The 25,610-nt window shown below is 45.1% G+C and overlaps 4 protein-coding genes and 1 pseudogene across 5 annotated transcripts; 2 read left to right on the forward strand and 3 right to left on the reverse strand.

Moving 5' to 3' along the window:
- Positions 1 to 597: 597 nt before the first annotated feature.
- Positions 598 to 5,139, reverse strand: LOC123190991 (phytosulfokine receptor 1-like; annotated as a pseudogene).
- A 260-nt stretch (positions 5,140 to 5,399) lies between these two features.
- LOC123190992 (phytosulfokine receptor 1-like) lies at positions 5,400 to 9,864 on the reverse strand. 2 transcript variants are annotated; one of them, XM_044603730.1, is made up of 2 exons: positions 8,094 to 9,864; positions 5,400 to 8,003 (listed from the first exon to the last, which is right to left on the reverse strand). In XM_044603730.1, the coding sequence occupies exon 2, from the start codon at positions 7,892 to 7,894 to the stop codon at positions 5,660 to 5,662; it is 2,235 nt and encodes a 744-aa protein (XP_044459665.1). In that variant the 5' UTR covers positions 7,895 to 8,003; positions 8,094 to 9,864; the 3' UTR covers positions 5,400 to 5,659. The 2 variants fall into 2 exon arrangements, with proteins under 2 accessions (XP_044459665.1, XP_044459664.1); XM_044603729.1 differs by having other exon boundaries at positions 8,087 to 9,864.
- A 237-nt stretch (positions 9,865 to 10,101) lies between these two features.
- Positions 10,102 to 15,220, reverse strand: LOC123190993 (pentatricopeptide repeat-containing protein At3g50420). Its single transcript, XM_044603731.1, has 4 exons — positions 12,893 to 15,220; positions 12,033 to 12,220; positions 11,772 to 11,945; positions 10,102 to 11,334 (listed from the first exon to the last, which is right to left on the reverse strand). The coding sequence occupies exon 1, from the start codon at positions 15,196 to 15,198 to the stop codon at positions 12,970 to 12,972; it is 2,229 nt and encodes a 742-aa protein (XP_044459666.1). The 5' UTR covers positions 15,199 to 15,220; the 3' UTR covers positions 10,102 to 11,334; positions 11,772 to 11,945; positions 12,033 to 12,220; positions 12,893 to 12,969.
- Positions 15,221 to 17,830: 2,610 nt separating this feature from the next.
- LOC123190997 (peroxisome biogenesis protein 22) lies at positions 17,831 to 21,226 on the forward strand. Its single transcript, XM_044603741.1, has 8 exons — positions 17,831 to 18,166; positions 18,255 to 18,437; positions 18,530 to 18,577; positions 19,763 to 19,819; positions 19,908 to 20,009; positions 20,151 to 20,216; positions 20,634 to 20,735; positions 20,832 to 21,226. The coding sequence occupies exons 1-8, from the start codon at positions 18,056 to 18,058 to the stop codon at positions 20,928 to 20,930; spliced, it is 768 nt and encodes a 255-aa protein (XP_044459676.1). The 5' UTR covers positions 17,831 to 18,055; the 3' UTR covers positions 20,931 to 21,226.
- Positions 21,227 to 21,657: 431 nt separating this feature from the next.
- Positions 21,658 to 25,293, forward strand: LOC123190994 (uncharacterized protein At2g24330). Its single transcript, XM_044603732.1, has 5 exons — positions 21,658 to 22,132; positions 22,983 to 23,127; positions 23,499 to 23,608; positions 24,109 to 24,502; positions 24,586 to 25,293. The coding sequence occupies exons 1-5, from the start codon at positions 21,872 to 21,874 to the stop codon at positions 24,915 to 24,917; spliced, it is 1,242 nt and encodes a 413-aa protein (XP_044459667.1). The 5' UTR covers positions 21,658 to 21,871; the 3' UTR covers positions 24,918 to 25,293.
- Positions 25,294 to 25,610: the final 317 nt, after the last annotated feature.

The raw sequence follows: 25,610 nt of genomic DNA on the forward strand, positions 1-25,610 counted from the left end.
GAGAATTTAGCATTGTCATGTAAACAAGTATATTCTGCTACTTTAATGCAGGTCATATCAAATTTCTAAGTTCCTGTATATAGCTACTGGATACAAGGATGGGGCTAAAGTATTATGTAAGATCCATATGATACGAAAACAAGAACTGTATACTTACCACCTCACTTTTTTAAGCAATCCATCATCTACCACTGAAACCATGATTCATAGCGAATTATGATCCTTTGGTGGAACATGAGCATGAGCAAAGTAAGCAATCTGTATTAAGAGAGCAACGATGGATCGAGAGGGTTAGCCACTTAGACGAACTCAGTAAGTTAGAACTTCAGATTTATTTAGTTGACTGCTTACATCACTTTATTAACTCACTAAGTTAGAACTTCAGATTTTATTAAGTTCTTTGCTGGTTGCTTCCACCCACAAAGGAATATCCAGACATCAGTCGGCTTACATGATTGGGGACAGGTAACTCTGCAACATAATGCCCTTAGTTAAATCAGAACATTCCCTGTAATCTTCAATATTCATCAGCTCATATCTTTCATAGAAGCAACCAGCACACCTGGAAAATGCTTAGCCTGCAACTCAAGAAGCCATTGTCAAAATAATAGCATTCGACAAGCAAATATATAGCTCTCTTATATATACACTAAAAAAAGGGCAACACGGGGCATTCAGCTGTCTCTGTTCCGTAGAGAGAGAAAACTGTAGCTAAAATTCTGTTGTTTATCACAGACAGACTGAAACAGAATCAAACAGATATATTGATGCAAGACACACGATAGCATTGGCTCACACTTCTCTCCTTTCTATGAGCAGACTCTGAGAAGCTGGGAGCGAAAGCCTTGCTAAAATACAATGAGGTAACCTTCAAAAATGCTAGTATTAGCCAAGACAACAGTCAAAAACAAAGTAAAGGAAGGCTTGTACAATTTTACAGAGAGAAAAAAAGATTCATGTGTTTCTTGGAGCCAACGAAGCCAATCATTCCAGGAATAGTAAAGAGAAAGTGGAAAGAGAGATTTTGAGAGGGGGAAACGAAAAAACAGTGCGAGAATCATCTTTGATCGATGCCCAAACAAACTGAGAAAGGGGAAAGCAGATTTTACTGCTCCACACAGCGACCAGTCTTTAGATTAGCATGCAACATACAGTTCTTAAATTTTAATATATCACACATATCACAAACAATATTGTCCGCGGCATTAAGGGAAACTAAAAATCTAATCACAGGGAGCCCTGCTGCTAAATCAAACAACCTAGTGACACCTGAAGCGGAAGCAAGGACCAAGGAAGAAACCACAAACTGAGAAAAGGAAACATCATATGAAGTAAATAACATCTGCACACAGCCGTGTCTGACTTTCTTTAAGGATGAACTTTATACTCCCATTTTCTTCTGAGCTTGTTCACCTTCACCACTATCATGACATGAATCATATCAAAGAACCTATCAATCGTCAGAAAATACGCAACCCTCCAAGCCCTTATGAAGAACAGTTCGTTCCAGACCATTAAAAGCCCAAAAGTGAATCCCACTTCCACGGTGATGTATGTCATCGCAGGCATTTCAGTATCCGTACCACGATGCTGCTCATTTCTAGTTTCCACAAATGGAGCCTCTTCAGTGCAGGAGGCATTCCGAAGAAGGCAGAGTGCAGAATTGCCCACAAAGTCCTCATTCGCGAATGTGGAAAATTGCCCCCTGTTGGTATATCTCCAGCCAACTTGTTGTAAGAGACATCAAACTTGGACAGAAATGTCAACTTTGTTAGAGATGCTGGTATGCTCCCACTGAGATCATTGTGGGACAAATTTAGAGCTTCCAGGCTCGACATGTTTGACAACTCATCAGGGATGGCCCCTGAGAAGTTGTTCCAGCTCAAGTCCAGTACATGAAGATTCACAAGATGGCCAAGCCCACGCAACACAGGCCCAAAAAGCAAGTTATTGGAGAGGATCAGCGACGGCGGGAAGCTGCTGACATGTTTGTACTGCAAACCTTTGTCAGCTGAATTCTTCTTGAATAATAACGGGAAGTCCTCTATTGATGCAGGCTCACTCGAAATATTACTTGAAATTAAACTCTTTATCTGTGTAAAGCTCTCAGGAAGCTCCCCACTAAATGAGTTGTTTGACAGATCGACATAGAAGAGATTATTCATATTGCCCAACCATAGCGGGATCTTTCCGTTCAACTTGTTCCATGAAAGGTCTAGAACTCTGAGGCTCTCCAAGCTTTGCAGCCAAGGCGGGATCATGCCAGAGAGCGCACAGTTTGCCAAGACAAGCACCTGAATGCTCTTGAACCCATTGATGCCATCCATTGGCAAGGTCTCACCACCACGTAAGTTTTTGGTGAGCACCAAGCTCGTCAGTTTGGGCAGGTACTGCAAGACTCGTAATGCCGTTGACAAGTTGGTGAAGCAATTGTCAACAAGCGAGAGGTGCGACAGGGACCGCAAATTCTTATAACTCTCTGGTATCTTCCCCTCAAGCTTGTTCGTTGCAAAGTTCGGTGTCTTCAATTCAGTGCACCACATGAGACTGGGAGGTACAACACCACTCAGCATGTTGCTCCCTACATCCAGAATGTTCAGCCTTGGCAGTAAGTTAAAGTCAATGGCAATCTTACCCGACAGCGAGTTGTTCCTTAGGTTGATAACCCTCAGGCCTCAGCACTAGGCAGCTCGACAGGGAAGCAGGTAATGTGCTGCTGAACAAATTTGAGGCCAAATTTAAGAACTCCAGCCTCCTCAAACCCCCAAACACATCAGGGATGATGCCAGTGAATATGTTATATGACAGGTCGATATGCATAAGCTGAGAGAAGTTACCCAGGTGCTCGCTGAGGCTACCAGAGAGCTGATTTTCCCATAAGCTCAGCCTCCTCAACTCTGATAAAGTGTACAGGTCGCTGGGGAAATTCCCAGTGAGGCCACTGCCATCAATAGACAGCTCAGCGAGCATCCTGCACCGGCCAAAGCCTGCAAGGATCTCACCATTGAACCCATTCCTGGAAAATCGCAGGGCCTTTACCGGCGTAATACAGAGCCCCGTGGTGTTGAATCCACCAGAGAAGGCATTGCTAGAAATATCAAGAACTGTCAGGTTCATTGCGGCAGGGAACACAGGGTGAGATCCGGTGAATTTGTTGAAGGAGACATTCACCACCTCAATCGCCAAGTAGCCACCTTCACTCACAGGGAAAACACCAAAGAGCATGTTCACACTGAGGTCAAGCTTCCGCAACCTTGCTAACCCGCCAAGCCCCTCTGGTGGCTGGCCGCGGAGAGAGTTGCGAGAGAGGTTTAGAGTCACAAGGCCATCAAGCAAGGTGATCGCAGGGGAGATGCCGCCATGAAGGCTCTTGTTGGAGAGTCCAACCCAACAACCCTCCCAAGATCACAAGAGACGCCGGTCCAGGAACAGCATGCTGCATCACTGGAACCCCACCCAACAAGTCTGCTGCTCATATCCAAGCCATTGGAAAAAGCAAGAAGAGCCTCCAGGTCAGTGGTGCTGCATGTCTGGTTCAGGGAGTGAATGCCTTGTACGTGGAGCAGAGAGTAGATAAACAAGAGGTGGAACAAGCAGTGGTAGCCTCCCATCTTTGGTGAGAGGCAGAGGCAAAATTAGAACATGTTTCTGAATGACATGAACAATTTGAAAGAACTCTGGGCTAAAAACACACACCTTTCTTGCAAAGCTGCATGAAATCAAGCACCAAGAACAAGCGAAGCTGACAAATAGCAACCACAGGAGGATTCCAAAAGAAGGGAAACAGTTCATTCTTAACAGCAAACTTTTTGGTTGCTGTTCTTTAAGTCAACGGCAATCGGCAGTGCGATGTAGGCCGCAGAATCGTTTTATTTAATACTGCGTTGGCAGGGTCTTGAACTCAAGACCTCTTGGCTATGATACCAACTCATCCAAAAGTCCGAACTGATGGAGGGAGGTGGGCAATATATTTCAACAAAACTCAGTAATGCAAGTTACATGTCAGCATTGGCTTAACGTTCAATAGAAACTAATGTCAAAGATCATTTAGAGAATAATCGCCATGTAAATAAGTATAACCTGCTACTTCAATGCGGACTATATCAAATTCATAATTCCTCCACCTGGTGAATATGTAGCTAATGATACATCAATGAGGGCTAAAGAATTATGTAAGATCGATACAAATATGAAAACAAGATAAGTAGGCAGTTTTATTGCCCTGTCACAATGGAACTGTACAAATTCTAACTGGCAACAAGACTCCTTGAATTTTACTTGTCACCTTCCAGCTTTTAAGCAATCCATCAGATAGCGATTAACCCGTGAGTCATAGCTCAAACTGTTATTCCTCTGTGCAACATGAGCACAACCAAACTACGCATACTGTATTAAGAGAGCAATGATGCATTGATATGATTACTCAATTAGAAGAACTCACTAATTAAAACTTCAGAATTATTAGTTGCCCTGGCGGGGGACACGTAAAATCATACAGTCTGTAATAAGTCCTGAAACTAAAGAGAACTAATTACTTAATGAATCAAAGTCTAAATGCCATGCTTTCATCAACAAAGGAAGAAATATATATAGGCCTCAGGCAGCTTACATGATTAGAACGGCTTGACTTAGACATGTAACTCTGGAACCTCACGCCCTTACTAGCCAGGACAGAGGAAACAGTCAAATCCACTTTTAACTGGGTTTTGTTCATGGCAACTACACTTTAAACCATTACAGTCCTTTCCAACCACCAGCACTGCAGGCACCAATCATATTTTATATCTGAATACAGCACACCCAGGGCCCTTATCGACCACCAGTCTCCAATGGAAAGCAGCTCAAATGCTCTTTAACTGAAATCTATTCATGGCAACTTAGCCACTTGACAGCAATTCATTTTCAGATTCCGTGTTTCCCTTGAGTCTAAGCAACTCGCCATTACAGCTATCTATGTGAGAGTGGCACTCACCATCTGCAGACAACAAATGAATTGCATTTTTACTCAATCCAGCTCAGCCCAGGTTCATTTGCCATCATCCCTCTGGCTCTTTTCCTAGTTTCTGCCGCAACGGCCTGTTTCCCGGCAGAAGCATAAAGGTTTTAAAGCAATGTTTATGTCTGACACATATTTTCCTGCAGAAGTTGACACAACATTTCCTTTTCTTTCGCCTCCTCACGAGGACCAAAATCCTAGCTAAAAACTAGAACTAGCCTAGACAATAGTAGCACAAACAGTAAAACAAACCAGAATTCAGAAGTAATCAAGAGAAACTGAAAAAAAAGGTTTAAGCGGAAGAAACCGAAATCTACAAGCGCTACCTTCAATTAGCTAAACAAACAGAGAAAGGGGCAGCACATTGTACTGCTGCACACAGAGAACAGCAAACAGTCTTCAGATTAGCACCCACCACACAGTTCATAAATTTTGTTGTATCAACACATATCACAAACAATATTGCCCTCAGCATGAAGAGGAATTCAAGATCTAACCATATGACCCCTGCTACTGAATCTATCCACCTAATGACACCTGAGGTGGTAGCAAGGAAGACACTATAATAAGCTGAGAAAAAGGAGACGGCATATATAAAGTAAAAAGAACATTTGCACACAAGCCCCCTAGATAGGACCTGCAAAGAGCAATGTCTGACTTGTTCTAAAGATGATCTTTATCCTCCCAAATTCTTGTGAGCTTGTTCACCTTCACCATTGTCATTACATAGAGCTTATCAAAGAACCTGTCGACCGCCAGAAAATATGCGGCCCTCCAAGCCCTTGCGAAGAACAGTATGTTACAGACAGTCAAAAGCCCGAAAGCGAATCCCACTTCCACAGTGATGTATGTCATCGTGAGCATTGCGGATATGGTATCGGTGCCATCACTTCCTTCTTCAAATGGAGCCTTTCCAAAGCAGGGGCCATTCCAACGAAGGCATAGTCCAGCATTGCCCACGAAATTCTCATTTGTGAATGTGGAAAATTGACCCCCTGCTGGGATTAGTCCAGTCAGGTTGTTGTACGAGACATCAAACGTGGAGAGAAATGTCAACTTTGCTAGAGATTCTGGTATGCTCCCACTGAGGCCATTGTGGGTTAAATTTAGCTCTTCCAAGCTTGAAATGGTTGACAACTCATCAGGAATTGACCCCGATAAGTTATTCCAGCCCAAGTCCAACACATGAAGCTTCACAAGATTGCCAAGGCCCCACAAGACTGGCCCAACAAGCAAGTTATTGGACAGGATCAGCGACGGCGGGAAGCTGCTGACATGGTTGTACTGCAAACCTTTATTACATGAATTCTTCTTGATAAATAATGGGAAATCCTCCATTGATGCATGCTCACTCGAACTATTACTTGAAATTAAACCCTTCATCTGTGTAAAGCTCTCAGGCAGCTCCCCACTGAACAAATTGTTTGACAGGTCGACGTAGAAGAGATCATTGAGATTGCCCAACCATAGTGGGATCTTTCCATTCAACTTATTCCATGAAAGGTCCAGCGCTCTGAGGCTCTCCATACTTTTCAGCCAAGGCGGAATCATGCCGGAGAGCGCACAGTTTGCCAAAACAAACACCTGCATGCTCTTAAACCCATTGATGCCATCCATAGGCAGGGTCTCACCACCATGGAAGTTCTTGGTGAGCACCAAAGTTGTCAGTTTGGGCAGGTGCTGCAAGACTCGTAATGCGGATGACAAGTTGGTGAAGCCATTACGATCAAGCGAAAGGTGCGACAGGGATCGCAAATTCTTAAAGCTCTCTGTTATGTCCCCATCAAGCATGTTCTTTCCAAGGTTCAGTGTCCTCAACTCAGTGCACCACATGAGATCTGGAGGTATAGGACCACTCAGCATGTTGGCCCCTGCATCCAAAACGATCAGCCTTGGTAATAAACGGAAGTCAATGGTAATCTTGCCCGACAGCGAGTTGTTCCTTAGGTTGATCACTCGCAGCATTGGGCAGCTCGACAGGGAAGCAGGCAATGTGCCAGTTAACAAATTTGAGCACAAGTTTAAGAACTCCAGCCTCCTCAAACCTCCAAACATGTCAGGGATGATGCCACGGAACATGTTATATGACAGGTCAATATGGATAAGCTGAGAGAAGTTACCCAGGTTCTCGCCGAGATTACCAGAGAGCAGGTTATCTCGTAAGCTCAGCCTCCTCAACTCTGATATAGTGTAAAGGTCGCTGGGGAGGTTTCCGGTAAGGCCACTGCTGTCAATAGAGAGCTCAGTAAGCATCTTGCACTGGCCGAAGCCGGTGAGGACCTGACCGGTGAACTTATTCCTGGAAAATCGCAGGGCCTTGACCGGCGCAACACAGAGGACCATGATGTTGATGCCACCAGAAAAGGCATTGCTCGAGATATCAAGAACCGTCAGGTTCATTGCGCCAGGGAACACAGGATGTGGTCCCTTGAATTGGTTGAAGGAGACATTCACAACCTCAATCGCTGGGAAGCCGTGTTCACTCGTCGGGAACGCGCCGGAGAGCATGTTCATGCTGAGGTCGAGAATCCGCATCCTTGCTAACCGGCCAAGCCCAACCGGTGGCTGACCATGGAGAGAGTTGCCAGAGAGGTTTAGAGTCACAAGGCCATCAAGCAAGCTGATTGCTGAGGAGATGCCGCCATGAAGGCTCTTGTTGGAGAGATCCAACCCAACAACCCTCCCAAGATCACAAGAGACGCCGGTCCAAGAACAGCACGCTGTGTCGTTGGGACCCCACCCGACAAGCCTGCTGCCCTTCCTATCCAAGCTGCTGGAAAAGGAGAGAAGCGCCTCCAGGTCAGTGGGATTGCATGTCTGATTCAGGGAGTGGCTGCCAAGTGTGTGGAGCAGAAAGCAGACGAGCAAGCAGGGAAACAAGCAGTAGTAGCCTCCCATCTTTTGGCGAGAGGTGGTGGCAAAACTATAAGATGATCCTGAAGGTCATGAACAAACTGGAAGGGCTTGGAACAGAATTCTGGGCTAAACTCGCACCTTTCTTGCGAAGCTGCATGAAATTCAAGCATCAAGAACACACGAAAATGTCAAATAGGAATTGTGAGAGCAGTCCAAAAGAAGGAAAGGACAAACCTGTTACCTTGGCGCTATACTTGTCCAGAAAGCCTAATGAAGGAACATAAACCAAGAAGGTGGTCTGGGGCTTATAACTGGAAAACAAAAGGGCCGGCAGAAAATAGTTCAGTTTGAAGCTGTACCACAAACTCTCTGAGTTGCTGTTCTCAACATCAAGGGATGGACAGTGTATTCTTCTGTACTTAAAGATAGCTTCAGCCTCCTGCCCAGCTGTCCCCCTTTCATGGAAAAAATATGAATACCCCCACCAACCCACCCACTCACCCACCCAGAAAACTGACATAGTCAAACTACATCATTTTAATATAAGTCATCCCTTACTAGTGTTTTCCACGAGTTTCCCCAACAATTGACTCAGCGACCCAATGTAAGTCCTAAAACACTATGGGACGGTTTGATTATTTCTACAGCTTTAGATACCGTAAGACTACGCCTGGATTATCTGGGGTGAACAATAAATCAAAAATGCAAGTTATATATCATCATTGTTAGCTTTGTTAAATAGTGGAACTAAAGTTGAAGTTCAATTTAAAGAATCATTTCCATGTAAACATTTTTTTTAATAAAGACAGCTTCACTCTCCTGTCCCGCTTGAGGACCAAATATAAACCCCACCCACCTCCCAAAAAAACTTAGTAAAAACATACAACAGTGTTCTACTGGACCATGTTGCATAATGGGCATGCTACTGGGTAGTAAGCTCATAAGACCTTAATCACATAGGCAGTACTCCCTCCGTCCCTAATTACTTGTCGCTCAAATGGATGTATCTAGCACTAACTCGACCAAGGTCATCGCATATAGCTACTGTGATCGCATTCATTTTTATTGTCATAACTATGGAGAAGTTACTACTAATTACAAGATGAATGCCTCTAATGGGCAGAAATATATGTTTTTGATGATCCACCTGCTATTCTAGAAATTAAAAACTTTTATATCTCTGGATTTTCCCTTGACAATTGCCAAAAATGTAGCATAGACATACCACATAGATGTACTTTAAGATTGTAAAATTATCAGCGATATTCACTGGAACACAAATAGGAAATTGTAGATTCTGCTCCTAAAAATTTACTGTATATGTTTGATTTTCTCTCCCATGACACCTTTTTGTAATTTTCTGAAAAGCGAAAACACATGAGTAATATATTCACTGGAACATGAGAGGAAATATGGACACTAATAAAAAATATGGTTTCTGTTATAGTGCCAACGTAAACAAAGTATAAGTATATAGCGCCATCTAATCAAAAGTAGGTACCGCATTTTCTCACATTAGCATGCTGCCATGCATGCAGTGTGCTTTGGCTGTTTGGCAGCAGTGCAAACCCATCCACATAGCAAATTGGCATGTATCGAGACGTCTTTGGCATGAATTTTAATGGGCAACCCTTATGGTCCAAACTCTAAGGACAGTCAGTAATCCATATTAGCATAAATGCTCACCATCTCTACTAATCTGGCCCATACATAGATGCCCATGTCCTTAGATCTAACGATGTGGACCATAGGTGCAGCTGGACCATGGTCCAGAGAATCTTCTCTCAAAACATTTTCATATAAGCCCCCACCCACCCCCGAGCTTCCCTAACAATTGACTCAGGAGGGTTTGACTATTTCTACAAATTTGGGTACCAAAAACTACACTTCGGTTATTTGGGCTGAACAATAATTTAAAGAAATGCAAGTTACATATCCACATTATTAGCTAAACTAAGTCAAATAGTGAAACTAATGTTGAATAACTTCGAGAATAATTGCCACGTAAAAATGTATATTCTGCTACTGACCATGTCTAATTCCTAATTCCCTCCACCTGGTGAACTCCCTTTCCATTCCTAAATATAAGACGTTTTGGTAGTTCAAAACCCTCCGTTCCTAAATATAAAACGTTTTGGTAGTTCAATTGAACTACCAAAACGTTTTATATTTAGGAACGGAGGGAGTATATAGCATTACATGTGTGGAGAACGGACGTTTGGCTCTCTGCCTCCATGGAGGCCTTTTTCTGAAAAAATCAAAAATCAAACTTTTTGCTTTCAAAAAAATCTGAAAAAAATTGTGCAAGTAAACAAGGATGTTATGTGTATGTGTGTAAAAATTCAAAATGAAATGCGTTGAAATGCGACCTGTACAAAAAAGACAAATTCATGGCCTGGGAGGATGAATAGTATCATGTGTTAAAAAAGGCCCAGATTTGTCTTTTTTGCACAGCCCTCATTTCAACATATTTTGCCCTGAAAATTTACACACATGTGTGTTATGCCTTCATGTATATCTGTATTTTTTCAGAATTTTTTGAAATGTAAAAATATGATATTTGATGAAATTCGAAATTTGAATTTGGAGGCCTCCATGGAGGCCGAGCTCCAAAGGCAATTTTTGTACATGTGTGGGGATAAAGAATTGTGTAAGATCTTTCACATATGATTTTTTAAGTTTCTAGGCAGTTATGTTGCCCTATCATGCTGGAACTGCATAAAGTGTCTGTCATGTTCTTTGGGATTTGGTTGACTGGATCACAGGTTGTAGGGGTGGTCAACAGGGGGACGAGGTTCGTAATCTCAGTGCGCCTGGATCGGCGCCGAAGCTACCCAAATCATAACTTCCTATCTTTGTTCCTTGGAAGAACTAATGTCCCTTCCTGGGCCCAGTGCTGCAGCTGTGGCCCTCCTCCTGAGCTGACTTGTCATGCCCTCAACATGACAGTTCCTAACAACAACATTCCTTGAATTTTACTTACCACCTTACTGTTTTTAAGCAATCCATCAGCTAGCAATTAAGCCGTGATTCATGTCAAAGTTATCATTCCTTGGTCCAACATGAGCACAAGCAAACTACGAAACTGTATTAAGAGAGCAATGATGGATCGCTATGGATACCCAATTTATAAGAATACGCTAAATTAAAACTTTGGATTCCGCAATCTAGATAAGGGCATGTAAAATCATATGTATTAAGTTCTGAACCAAAGAAAATTAATTAATGAATCAAAGTCAAAACGACATGATTTCACGGATGAAGGATTTTTTTTTCTTGAATTCTGAGGAAGGAACATCTGGACCTCAGGCAGCTTACATGATTGTAAGGGCTTGACTCTGACATTCATATGGTCATCCGTTAGTTATGCTGAACAAAAATTGCTTCTGTTAAAAAAAAATCCAGTATAAGCTCTGGGAAATCTTGCCCCGTATCCTTGAACATTTTTTAGTGCATGTTTTTCCTAGAAGCAAACAGCACACCTGAAAAATGATTAATGTGTAAACTCAGGAAGTCCTTGGAATATTTGGGCTGAACAATAAACTGAATAGTGCAAGTTACATATCAGCATTGGCTAACTATAAGCTCAATAGTGAAACTGGTCGTTCTGTGTCTTGTTGTCTTTCCATTGTACCGTCCACTGTTTTCCTTGATAATATTCAGTTATAAGATGCCCATTGGGTGTCTTTTCTAAAAATAGTCAGAGTTAAATTTAAAAAATAATCATCATGTAAATAAGTATATCCTGGTACTTCAATGCAGGTCATATCAATTTCCTAATTTCCTCCGCCTGCTGAATATATATCTAATGGATATATGAATGGGGGCTCAAGAATTATGTAAGATCCATACAAATGCGATTCCTTGAAATTTACTTATCATCTTACTATTTTAAGCAATCCATCAGCTAGTGCCTGACCTGTGATTCACATTATAATTCCTTGGTGCAACATGAGCACAACCAAACTTTGCATACTGTGTTAACAGAGCAATGATGCATTGATAAGGCTCCAATTAGAAGAATTCCACAATTAAAACTTCAGACTTATTAGTTGCCTTGATGTGACATGTAAAATCATACATGTATTAAGTTCTGAAACCAAAGAATATTAATGCATCAAATCTAAATGCCATGTTTTCATCCACAAAGGAACAAATATTCAGGCCTCAGGCAGCTTACATGATTGGAAGGGCTTGATTGGGACAGGTAACTCCGGAACTTCACGCCCTTAGTTAATGCTGACCAATTTGTTTGTTCTGTTAAAGCAATTCCAATGTAAGCTCTGGGATATCTTCCCCTGTAATCTTCAAAATTCATCAGTTCATGTCATTCACAGAAGCAAACAGCACACCCCTAAAATGCTTAACCTGTAAATTTCAAGAAGCCTTAATCAAAACAAACGACTCAACAAACAACAACAATTTCTCTGAAATGCTAAAAGATGGCAAGACGGGACATTTAGGTAAGTATAAAATTATAGTTTGAAATTCTGCTGCTGATCATAGACAGACTGAAACAGAATCACACAGATATGTCGATATAAGAGACACGGTACCATTCGGTCAAACTTCTCTCTCCCTTTTTATAAGCAGACTTGAGCAATTGTCAGCTGGTCAATCCAATGTTTAGTATGTACCTAGTCTCTGTCGGAACCAAACATAAGTCAAACTTATGATCGGTTACTGTGAGTTACTTCCACCTCAATAACTTGTTTGATGCAGCTTGGCTGTAAACCTTCTTTGATCCAATGGTGCTAACAGTACTAAGTGTGAACCTTAAATTGATAGATTGTCCCTTGATAATTTCTCATTTCTTCTGCTTAGCTATTACACTCGATATCTTATCATATAAGCCAGTTTAGTAGCCGTGACAGGGGAAAGCAGTCAAAACCGCTTTTAAGTTCTAAGAAAAATCCGTTCATGGCAACTTAGCCACTTGGCAGCAGATCATTTTCACAACTATATTTTAAACCAGTTAGGGTTTAAACTTCAGCACTGCAGAGAAGACATGCACCATATTGTTAATCTTAATAAACTCACCAGAGGGTCCTTATCGATAATCAATCCTCAATGGAAAGCAAGTCAAATGCTCTTTCATTGAAATCTATTCATGGAACTTAGCCAATTGAAAGCAATTCATTTTCAGAACTATACAACAATTCCATGTTCCCCTTAAGTCGAAGCAACTCAGCACGACAGTCATCGATCTGTGAGTGGCATTCATCATCTGCTGAGAACACATGAATCGTACTTTTTATCTCAACCCAACTCAGCCCAGGTTCCTTCTCAACCATCATCCCTCTGATTTTTTTCCTAATTTCAGCTACAACATCCCATTTTCCTGCAGCAGCATAAAGGTTTGAAAGCAATACATGTGTTGACATATCATCTGGGTCTTGCGCTAGTGCCTGTTCAGCAGCATGAACACCAACGGACAAATCATTTAATGCTACACAGCAACTTAGCAGAATTCTCCATAGTTCAGGACATTTCTTGGCAAATGGGGATTTCTGCAGTAAATCAACTGCTTCCTCCAATAAACCTGCCCTACCTAACAAACTCACCATGCTAGTATAGTGCTTGAATCCTGGCATAATACCATCCGTCATCATACAAAACCAGTAGAACTTTCCTTTCTCAACTAGTCCACAGTGGCTGCATGCTGAAAGGAGGGATATGTAAGTTACATGGTCAGGTTGCAGCTCATCACGAATCATCTCACCAAATAACTTAAATGCCATTTCTGAATTGCCATAATTGCCATATCCCCCTATCATTGAATTCCAACACTTCAAATCTCGCTTTGGTATGGTGTAGAACACCAAATGGGCACCTTGGAGAGCACCATTTTTAGCATACATATCAAGCAGGCTTCCGGAGGCACAGATATTCCCCTCATAACCACTTTTTACCACTTGAGCATGGAGCATCTCTCCTTGCTTAAGACCTGCAAACTCTGCTGTGGAGTTCAAAGCACTGCTGAGAGAGAAGCTGTCGACCTTGTACCCTTCCTGAAGCATGCTAATGAAATACTTCAAGGCTAATTCAGCTTCACCCGACGAAGAATGGCCCGCAACCATCTCGGTCCACATAATTACATCTTTCTCGGGAAGGGAATCGAACAAAATTCGTGCTGAGCCTGGCTCCCCGTTTGTAAAATACATATTGATCAATGTATTACCTACAAAGACGCTGGTCTCCAACCCAGCTTTGACCACTTCAGCATGAAGTGGCATTCCACTACGCATTGCAGGTAAAGCAGCAGCAGCAGACACCACAGCTGCAAATGTATACTCATCAGGGACAACCGGCTCGCCGAACTGCACATCCTTGAGCCGTACAAAAGCATCCATAGCACTCCATCCATCCCCAGCAGCAGAAAACCCAGCAATCAGAGTATTCCATGACACCAAGTCAGGCGTCTCAATCCTGTCAAACACATGTAACGCAGTGTCCAGATCACCGCAGCCGGAGTACATGCCGAGCAGCGCATTCTGCAGCGGCGTGTCAGGGTCAAGCTCCTCCGACTTCACCACCCAGCCATGCAGCACGCGCCCCCCGTGGCTATCCCCGGCGCGTGCACACCCACTGAGCACCGACGAGAGCGTGCTCTCGGTAGGTGCCAGCCCAGCCCTCACCATGCTGCAGAATTGCCCAAGAGCACGCCCGAGGTAGCCGTACCGCACGCTGCAGTGCATCGCGCAGTTCCATGCGACCACGTCCCGCGTCGCCATTTCGTCGAACACCCGGTTGGCGTCCCGCGGCGCCCCGCACTCGGAGTACATCTGCAGCAGGGCGGTGGGCACGATGTCGCTGGCGAGGAAACCGAGCGCCGCGGCCTGCGCGTGGGCCAGGGCGCCCGCGCGGCCGTCTCGCAGCGCTCCGGCGGCGCGGAGGACGGCGCAGAGGCTGGGCGCGGTGGGGCGGAGCCCGGACACGCATAGCTGGCCGAAGAGCCGGAAGGCCTGCGGCGCGTGGCGCGGGGCCCCGCGGGAGAGCGCGGAGAGGACGGTGTTGAAGGAGACGACGTTGGGGCGCGGCGCGGAGCGGAGGAGCGCGACCGCGTCGGGGAGCGCGGAGAGCCGGGCGTAGAGCGCGAGGAGCTGGTTGACGAGGAAGGTGCCGGGCGTGTGCGCGGAGGGCATGGAGGAGACCACGAGGAGCGCGTGCAGCGCGCGCGCGCGGCGGAGGACGGCGCGGCGCGGGGAGCTCGGGCAGGAGCGGTGCAGCGCGTCGGCCGCGGCGGAGAGCGCCGGCTCCAGCGGGTGGAAGCCGAGGCGCGACGGGTGCGGCGGCGGCGGCATTGGTGGACCGGTGGCGGGGTCGCGCGTTTCATTTCGTAGCATAGCGACCGGTCGCACCGTAGAGAAGTTCTACTCGACTGCAGCAAAGAGCAAACCATGCTAAAGATTTCGAACTTATAAATCAAGATTGAATTAATAACATGGTGTGGTTCCTAACTTAAATTCAAATTAGTTTTAGTGTATTCAAAATTCGCATACAAGCATGACCAAGTTCTAGCATATTCACGCGAGATCGAATCGTTTTCATGAGAAGAATAAACGACCCTAGCAGCCACCCGTCCTTTGCCCCTCCCGCCGCCACCGGGGCACGTCACCGGGCAAAGCCCGCATGGAGCCTGCGACGGCGGGGAGGTCTAGATCGAGGAGGCTTGTTGTGGAGGCGATGGAGGGTGCTCGAGCAGAGGCCTTCGTTGGGTGGTGTGTGACGGCGTCGTTAGTGAAGTCGGCGGCAGCCGGATGGATCCAGCACAGAGATCTTCATCAATGGCCCGTCCTGGATGGGTTATCGGAGAAGAGGGTGTTAGTGCACGGTTTTGTACGACGACGAGCTCGAAATCAGACATGGACCATTCATACAAGACATAGGTGATCTTTCCAAGTTTTTTTAAGGAGTCTTTGTGTTTGGTTTGGGACGGCTAAACGACCACGTTGTCTCAGGGTAGGAATAATGTTCTCCTCGTCCTATCCCCGTTCCACTGGTGTGTTTTTCAACGCCGGAGGGTGTGTGGAGATGTCTCTCCAGTGGTGTTTTGAGATCTGATCGGTTTAAGTTTTCGGTGGACTTGTCTGGATTTGACCCGTTTTCATGGTCTCTGAAGTTTCTACATGCTCTTATTGTCGTGTTTTTCTTTGGACGGCGATTTGTTGCGTGTACCAAGGGCCGTTAGCGATTTTCTTCTACGAGCCACTGGGTTTTAGAAAAATTGCTCCGTCGAGGCCAAGGTCGAAAGGCGGCATTGAGCAATGATCACGCGTGCCGCCGGTGAATGCGGGAGGAAGAAAACTTTGGCCCCCATTATTTTGAATGTTTTTATTTTTTTATTTTGTAAGGTCGTGTTTCTAAGGATATGTGATACTTAACTTATTGCATTAGGCCTTTGCGCAAAAAAGGTTCTAGCATATTCAAAATCCATACCATTTGGTTTGGTAACTTTTGTGAAGTGAATGGGAGTTTAGGTAGAATTAGATATATGATGTGGCTTTTCATTCCCTCAGTTTCAGGCATACGATGGAATTTTTTTGGGGAGACTTGAGGAAGAAGTATAGAAAGTTTATTCGTGTTTGGTGGGTGAGAATTGATAAGAGATTAGTAAAGTGATGATAACACAATTACGATCACTCGCAAAAAAAACATAATTACAATGAAGGATCAATATTACACCATAATTTTCTTTCATTTTCCTCCCTTTTTAAAACAATATGCCCTTCGCTCATATGTCTAATACTTCTTTAATTCACCTAAAGACCCCTTCTTATTTTTCACGTCCACTAAATCAAGAAAAAAAATGACCAGTTGGCAATTTTCTCCCATATCCCTTACAACTAGGGTAAACTCTCCCCTTCAGACTTTGCTGGCGAGGCCGTGAATTCACCTCCCCTCTGCCTGCTACTCCACTGGGCAGTAGCGGGGAGGGGAATCCCGATGCTTCCACCTCGGTTAGTAGTTTCAGTTAGGGTTTTTTAGTCCCCGCAAGTGCGGCGCTCGGGACGAATTGCGCTACTTCTACTTTGTGTTTGTCTTCTGGGCTCCGAGCCTCCTTGAGTTCGTCCATCCAAACGTATTTGACGGAGTTCTAGTGTAGATTTTTACCGTCTGCTTGGAGCGGTGAGGTTAGGTTTTCTCGCTGTGTGGCGAGGTTTTGTTCCAGGTGTTTCGAGTATATTTCAAGGGTTCAACGCCGACGATTGCGGCTCCAAGGTGTTGGTCCTTAGGGGCACGTTCGCGAAAACTTCCCAGCTGTCATTGACAAGGTCAAGCCGGCTGTGGCAGGGGAGCAACAACAGTGGCGCAGCGGCGGCTCGCTCTGACGGCAATCTTGGTCGTCTGTGGTCTCGGAGTCTCAATGTAATTTTTATTATGTTTGAGATATTGTGTATGTTCGATGATTTTTGATAGTAAATATGAATCATTTTCGCACACAAAATAGGAGGGGGGGGGGGGGGTGGAGGGGGTCAGGGAAAAAAATCATATACACCGGCCGTACACTCCCCCGATTGATGGAGCCTCTCCCGTTGCTGATATCTACTCCATCCGTTCCATTTTAGTTTTTTTTTATATCAGATCTATTATAAAATTTCACCAAAAGTACAAAGTATTTCAAAGAGCCTAATCTCTTACTACTAGGGATAAATCATATGGATTAGTTGCATGAGAAATCAACCTATATGAATTGTGGACAATTCACTGCTTTGAATAAAAAAAAACTACGTCATCTTGTTTAGAGCGACAAGTAATATCTGAGGGAGTATTAAGAAAAGGGTCCACCCCCAGTAGCCACAAAACGTTCGTTGTGGGGGCATGGCAATTTCGTACGTACTATGTTTTCTACGGCAAATTCTTCGAAATCACATGGAAATTTCTGCCAAAAAAGAATAGTAATATTGTTGATGAATCATCATTCTGTAAAAATCTTTGAACCAGAGAGGATTTTTCTTTCTCCAGCTCGGGGCCAAAAGCAGAAGAGAATGCTCTCTCTTCCTTCCCCCGCGAAGAAGATAAGCACAGGTGCTCCCAGTAGTCGCGCCTCGCTGGCCCCCGGTCGCCTCACACGACTCTGCGCCATCCTCCTCCTGCTCCCCCGCCCATCCGGCGATCCCCCACCCACCTGATCGGCCGCCTCCCCCATCCCCTCCTACACCACGCAACCCCAGCCCAGGCCCCGCCGCGCGCCTCCCCGCAATGCCGGGCCTCGCCGCCGCCGAGCAGGACGCCGTCTCGCTGGTGCGCCGCGTCGCCCGGGCCCTCAACCGCCGGATCTCCGACCTCGTCGCCTTGCTCTTCCGCCACAAGGTAAGCGACCCCGCCCCCCGGCCTCCCTTCCCCCTCCGCCCGCCCCGACCGCCCGTCCAACCCTAACCCTAGCTGGCTCACTTGGCAGAGCGCGGGGTCCTTCGGCGCCGTCGCGGGCTTCGCCATCGCCGTCGTCTTCGCTTGGAAGTTCCTGCGCTCCTCCTCGACGCCCAGGCCCCGCCGGCCCGCCGCCCCCAAGCGGCCCTCGGCCGCCGGCTCGGCCGCGCCTGCCCCCGACGGCCCGGCCGAGCCCGCCGGCGACTCTGGGACGGTGGGTCATCTGCTCGGTGCTCGTGTTGCCCTTGTTTGATGTGCGTGTGGGTTTCGGTTGCTGACAGACAGGGGTTTGCCTGTGACTGGCAGCTGACGACGCGGCAGATCGTGGCAAGGCGGCTCGGCGGCTGCAGAAGGGTATGTTTTCTTCCTCTAGCTCGGTGCTCTCCAGTGCTGGGTTGTATCAAGAAGATCAGATATGTAGGGAACTTACATGGTGCAATGACAATACTGATGATCCATGATGCACGGAAACGAAGATTTGTGCCGATAGGATATTGTATTTAACATAAATAACACTAATATTTTTCTTCAATGCTGGTGGTGGTTGGAGTTCACCTTAAACAGTGTACTAAATGAAATGTCTAGGATCTATGAGAAGACGCTTGAAATGCATTGGACCTTACCTAGTGACCACTTGCTGTAATCATGGAATAGAACATCTATTGACATATTATGATGGTTACATTTCTGTGCATAGCGTACACTGCCGAGCTCATGGTTGGCACATTAATATTATGTATTTACATACATCCCACATGGAAATGTCTCTTGCTTTGGTACCTAATTGAGAGGACAATGAAATCTGGCATTTCAACCATGTCAACAGTTAAATGATTTAAATAACTAACTATAAGAGACCACAGAACAAAATAGGGAGAATACCATAGAGTGTGATTAGTTCCTAGGACCCGACGTAGAGGGACAGTCCCATAGGATGCAAAAATCTCAGTGTTTGGTTGACCAGGTGGATAAATTAACCTTGCCGACCAGATGCAAGATCCATTTGGGAGTTCCCAGGTCACTAAGTCAGGCTTGGTGGAGGCGCCCATTTAGATGTAACTCAGGCATCTCTTTGTAGATTAGATAGTTATTCAACTATAATTAGGTTGTCATGAGCGTAGATTGAGGTTTGATAAGGGCTACTAAGAAAAAGTGAAGGCTGTGAAGGCATAATAAGACATATACCGTACTAAAGTTTGGCGTAATATTCTTTGTCAACTCCATGGGTGATAGCAAACTCATATAAAGGCAACCAAACAACCTCTCCCCAGGATCAGGTTGAGCACAAAACTTTTAGAGGCAAATGTAGAGTGTAAACTAGGCAACCCCTCTTGCATCCTAAGAGCCCATCCCTTGCTAAACCGCCAAGTTCTTGTTGCGGCCCTGATGCCGGCTGGCTCTGGCAACCAATCACACCCATAATGATATATGCTGACACACTTTAAGAATATTCCTAATACTGGTGATGCTTGAAATGAATAAATTACATATATGATTTCTTAATAGTGTCACAGAAACTCATAAATATTGTTCATGCAGGTCACTTGCCAACTAGTCGGTATTGTATTTGAGGAGAAAACTCCCGAGGAGCTTCAGGTGCGATTTGCATGTTCTTAAGGTATTTATATGCATCCCTCCCATATTTTTTGCTAACTATCTGCTATCTGTCTTTACCTTGATGCAGAACCATGCCACCGTTAAGCCCTCAGTGGTGGAACTACTACTGGAAATATCCAAATACTGTGATTTTTATTTGATGGAAACTGTACTTGATGATAAGAGTGAGGTAGAAATTTCATGGTGCATCCTTGCATTTCTTTGAAGTTTACCATAGACAATTTTTTGTATTCACACGTTAAGTTAATACTCCTTTGAATATTAATCTGAGTACTTCTTAAGTATGACTTTGAGTGATCCATAACTGCAGGAGAATGCTCTTATGGCCCTGGAGAAAGCCGGGCTTTTCAATACTGGTGGCTTGATGAAAGAAAAGGTGACAAGTTTGCATCAGACAACACTATTAATTAGACTAATTTATTTGTTTCCGGTTTCTCATGTTCCTCTGCTACATCATTTCAGTGTTGCGGTGAATCATGTTAATATTTATGGATGACTCGCTTTAAAGTTTTCCTCCAAAAATCATTGTTTGATAGGATAACGGTTGTCGATAGAATAAACAAAATGCATGGCATATGGATATATAGTAGAACATATAATTTGATAAGGTTGCCTGTAGTTCATACATCATAGAAAGTTGTTTCTTTAGTTGAACCCCGTGTCGGTTCTGCAAAATTGGTTGAATATACTGTTCAATGTTTGGTTAACATGGGAACATTATTTCCCTAGTGTATATTTGGACATTGCTTGGGATGCATCTATATTCTTGAGTGAAACATGTGTATGTTTGCAGGTACTCTTTTGCAGCAGTGAAGTAGGCCGAACTTCGTTTGTTCGACAGTTGGAGTCAGATTTCCACATCGACGCAAGCCTTGAGATAATTTCCCAACTATCTGTATGTTGCATCTTCATTTCCTCTTGGGACAGGTGTCCCTCGTCCTCGTCTGTTATTCATGTCTGACATGGTCCTTTTTCTTTCTTTTGCTACCAGCGGTTCATTCGGTGCCAGCTGTTTGTTTCCTCCATGGAAGGAGGGCAGCTCGCAGCCAATGTATTTAACTCCCCGAGCCTGGAGCACTTCTTCTCTTGAGAACGGTACCAAAACAAAAGGGGTTCACACCCTTTCAAGCTCCGAGGTGTCAGGCAATTCCATGATGCCAGCTTCGCAGAGGGACCTCAGAATATAAAGCGAGGCAGGCAACCACTGCTGATCATGTCACCGCAGCTGTCGCTGGTTCATTCAGTTGGCCTCGTAGTTGTGCTGTAGTTAATAACAATGGTAAGTTAGACTCATGAGGTTGATCATATGGCAGTGCGCTGAAGATGTAAATTGCATGCATGACACAAAGCACCATCCTCTATATAAAGAGAACTTGTTTCGTTGGAGCTTGGGCAGTCGTAACGACGTGTGTGTGTAACTGTAGATGATGGTATTATGGTCTGCATTCATATTTCACTGAAGGGCACTGGATGTGAACTTACTAACCTTACCGTGCTGCCCAGCTCGTCCCAGGGGTTTGAGAGTCGTAACGCTGACCAGATCTGGGGAAGGGAAGGGAAAGGTACTAATGTTTTTCATGTTTTTTGCTGCCAAATCGCGGGAAAGAGAAGTCTGACGCATGTTTAGCCAAGTGTACAGATGAGACATTTTTGCTAAGACAGGTGTTTTGACTCTAACTTACAGCAACCAAACATCTAATATAAGAGCGTTTACAGTGATCTATAAACGTTTTTATATTAGTTTACGGAGGGAGTACTAACTTGTGAAATAACCAGACATGTAAAAAGAGTTCACCCACGGCTGTCAATCAAGCAGCTTGTAGATTGTGCCAACACGACGACGCCTTCCCTTCCCTTCCCTTCCCTTCCCCAGAAGCGCACGAACCAATCGCAAATCCCTTTTCCTCTTCCTTCCTCCCGCACCTTCCCTTGCCTTCGTCCCGACTGCAATCTTCCCTTCCGGTTCCGGGCAGAGAAAAAAAAAAAACCGTCGCGTCTTCCGGCCGATCCGTCCCGTCCCGTTCGATCGGCATGGCGGACGGGGACTCGGCGGCGGCCTACGCGTCGCCGCGGTCGCCGCTGCCCCCGGAGACGCCGTCCACGCAGAAGCGGACGCAGCGCGGCCTCGTCTCGCGGGTGTGGAAGGGCATCTTCGGCCGCCGCGAGGACGTCGAGAAGCTGCTGCAGGCGCTCTCCAAGGAGGAGGAGGCCCTCCGCTCCCGGCTCCACCGCCGCGCCCGCGCCTCCCGCAGCTCCGCCCACAACGTCCTCGCCCTCGCATCCGCGCTCGAGGTAGGTACCCCCTCCGCCCCCTTCGATTTCCTTCGATTTTTTGGGCTAATGATCTATGGCCATGGTTGGTTGGTTGGTTGGTTGGTATGGTACCGAACGAATCGATAGCTTGTTCAGTAGGCGAACGCCACCCCGTACGTACAGGGGAGGGATGGTGGAATCTGCGAGATGCTATGCAAGCCTGCGAGCCCCGTGTTCGGATTCTAATAGCGGGCACAGGGTGTTCGATTAGTGATAGATTGTTTCGTCAGGAGGAGCTAGCACGCGGTTGGATTGCGCTCTACTGTCGCACAATAATTTCGCATTGCTTCCCCTTCCAGTCCAGGGGCAGCGGCTACCTTAGGTTCACCAACAATCCGTTCTATCGACCGCGTGTTAGGTCTGTGCCTGGGACGGATGAATGGGGAATTATGCGTCGCGTGATGAATCCTATGTTTTTGACAGCGTGCAGGCCGTCCAGTTTAGTGATTGGTCGTTTCATCGGACGCGTAGAATGTTGTGGGATCGTGCTGAAATTTCCCCTTCTGGTTGATGCCGTTGCATGATCCAGCTTCCAGGGGCAGCAATTAGCTCCTATAACAATTCATTGCTGCTGCTAATTAGGCCCGATTGTGTCGACGACAAAGCTGTATAATAGCCGTGATACTGGAGCCTTGTTTTTGAATTTCAGTTTAGTGATCGATTGTTTAGTTAAGAGGCGCTACCATTGCTATGAAATCGTGCTGTACTGCCGCACAATTTTTGCCTGATGCGTTGCTTCAGCTTCCAGTCCAGGGGCAGTTGCTAGGATAGGTTCATCAACAGTCTGTTTTATCAATGACATGGTTATATGTTTTATTTTACGGAACAGATTGCGGCTGTTGGATATGCGATTATGACTACCAGATCCCCGGACATCCCCTGGCAGATGAGGGCAGCCCGGGTGCTGCCCATGTTCTTGGTTCCTGCTTTAGCTGCTCTCATCTACTCAGCTATCACAAGCATTACGAAAATACGTAAGTGCACTTGCCTCTGCATCACCATTTTTCGTGTGGGACTTTTCTTGTTTTTCACATAGGTAAATGTAACAGTAGGTTTTTGTGCTAACTGTTGTTTTTCGTGTTGATGGAATAACAAAGAAGGCAGTAATGTAATATTCACTAATACGACTGATATGTTTCCCTTTAGTTTTTCATGGTGGCAAGCAGCCATTTCGGCAGTCTCGTTGCACAAACTTAATTGCCTCTTAATAAATTGGTTTCTAAAATAAAACAGCTTAAGTTTGAAAAAGGCGTTCAATTACCATGACCATTTTCCTAATAGTTGATTTAGCTCATATGGTTAGCCTTCATGTTTAAAATGTGATGGACATTACTCTGTCTTGCAGTTGATAATAGAGACCAACATACTCTTGAAAAGCTCCGTGCTGAAAGACAGGCCAAGATTGACGAGTTGAAGGAGAGAACAAATTACTACACTACCCAGCAACTTATACAGGTGGGTTGCTCTATATTTTCACCACTAACCAATTGGGGGGAACATCTCCCATCCTTTTTTTGAGTCTTTTTCTTTCTTTATATGGGAAATTATCCCAATTGACAATTGAATAGGTTTGGAAGTTATAATTGTAAATAAACCACAATCGAATATATGGAAATATTAGTTTATACGTTTCTTTTAGTTTTGACTTCAGGGTTAAAAAAATCACTATCTTCTTCCGAGAACCACCTAAGGTTCCACCAACTCCAACTAAAAGAATAAAATAATTTCATTGAAGTAAGAAAGTCTCCCGGGTGGGGAGACGTCTGAGTTGTATTGGTTAGTAGTTAGTGTTTCTTTTTTTCCTCCTGAAAACACTACATTTTCTATGTGTCATGTTTCTTTTTTTTTCCCTCCTGAAAACACTACATTTTTCCCAACTCCAACTAAAAGAAGCCTGTGTCATGTTTCTTTTTTTTTCCCTCCTGAAAACACTACATTTTCTATGTTTTATACAGAGATATGATCTTGACCCTGCTGCAAAGGCGGCTGCAGCAAGTGTTTTGGCATCTAAGCTGGGCGCGGATTCTGGATTGAGAGTCTTTTTGGGAGATGAGTTGAACATGGATGGAAGTAAAAGTAATGATCAGCATGGACAGGCTTCTGGTATGAGGCAAAGAAAACCAGCCCACTCAGGCCATGTCTCTGGACCGACCCATGCCTCTGAGCCATCAGACGGCTCGAGTATATATGCTGGTAACGAAAGCCCCACTGCAAATCGGACTGTTGAGCACTTTAGAGGCCATGCTGGCAATGATGGCGGATGGCTCGCACGGGTGGCCGCTCTGCTTGTAGGGGAGGATCCAACACAATGCTTTGCGCTAATATGTGGCAATTGCCATATGCATAACGGTTGGAACTTATAACCGTTTGTCTGTCTGTAGATCATCATGCTGGTCATGTTCTCTCTACTAAACCACGTTTCAATCTTGCAGGTCTTGCGAGGAAAGAGGACTTTGCGTTCGTTACATACTACTGTCCTCACTGCAATGCTCTCAATGGATCGCGGCAACAGGAGGACGGTGAAATGGTGACTCCTACCGATCGCTCCTTTGGTAACAGCATCCAAGCCAGCGCCAGCCTTGCGGACTCAGGCGTCAGCAGTCCTGTTGGGAGGAGCTTGCCGACCGTTGAAGAACTGCCTGCAGAAAGTTCTGGTGCGAGTAACTTAACGATTGCTGAACAGCCTCGAGCAGAGAGTTCTTCTGCCACAAATAACTTACGACCAACTGTTGAAGTTCAACCCGCCGATCAGCTTGCCAGCTGAGCTTTCTTCTTCTGAAAGGAATGTGTTCGCCAGTTCTTGCTTCCGTGCTAGTTGCATCGTGAGATGGCGTACCAGAGCTTTCAACGCAGATTCTTGTGCCTACCACCACCTATGCATATAGATGCGGATTATTGGTGTGTTGTGCTAGGAATGGATTGTTCCACTTGGTGCTGCTAGGATAGGTGATGGATGCCCATTTGACGGCATCTTGTCCAGCTGCTTGAGTGATGGGTTGCTTTGCTTTTTTTGAGTGTATAGTTTTCTTTCTCTTTTGGGAAGGTGAATTCCACACCTTTTGTAATATATTATCAGTCATGCAATGTGTAGTATCAGTTTCTCTATGTAAATGCTGGTTTTGGAATATGTTTTTTTTTTACTTGGATGGGTATGGAATATGTTCAATGTTACTACCAAAGTAGGTCTGATAAGTCCCCGGTGTTTGGGTTAGGAGTGCTGTCAATTTTTGAATTTCTGCTTTGAAATCCCCAGCGTTTGGGTTAGTCAATTTTTGAATTTCTGCGTTGGCCAACATCTTGTGTGAATATGTGAAACAGCAGCATTGGGACAGTGTCTTTCAACTAGTTTCCGTGAGATGTGAAACAGCAGTAGCTCTGGGAAGACAACCATCACAAATTCAGCATAGGTTTAACGTTTCTTCACATTTTGTGTAGATAGTACTGCATTGCATAGAGA

The sequence above is a fragment of the Triticum aestivum genome, chromosome 2A (assembly GCF_018294505.1).
Source record: "Triticum aestivum cultivar Chinese Spring chromosome 2A, IWGSC CS RefSeq v2.1, whole genome shotgun sequence".
Classification (NCBI taxonomy): Eukaryota; Viridiplantae; Streptophyta; class Magnoliopsida; order Poales; family Poaceae; genus Triticum; species Triticum aestivum.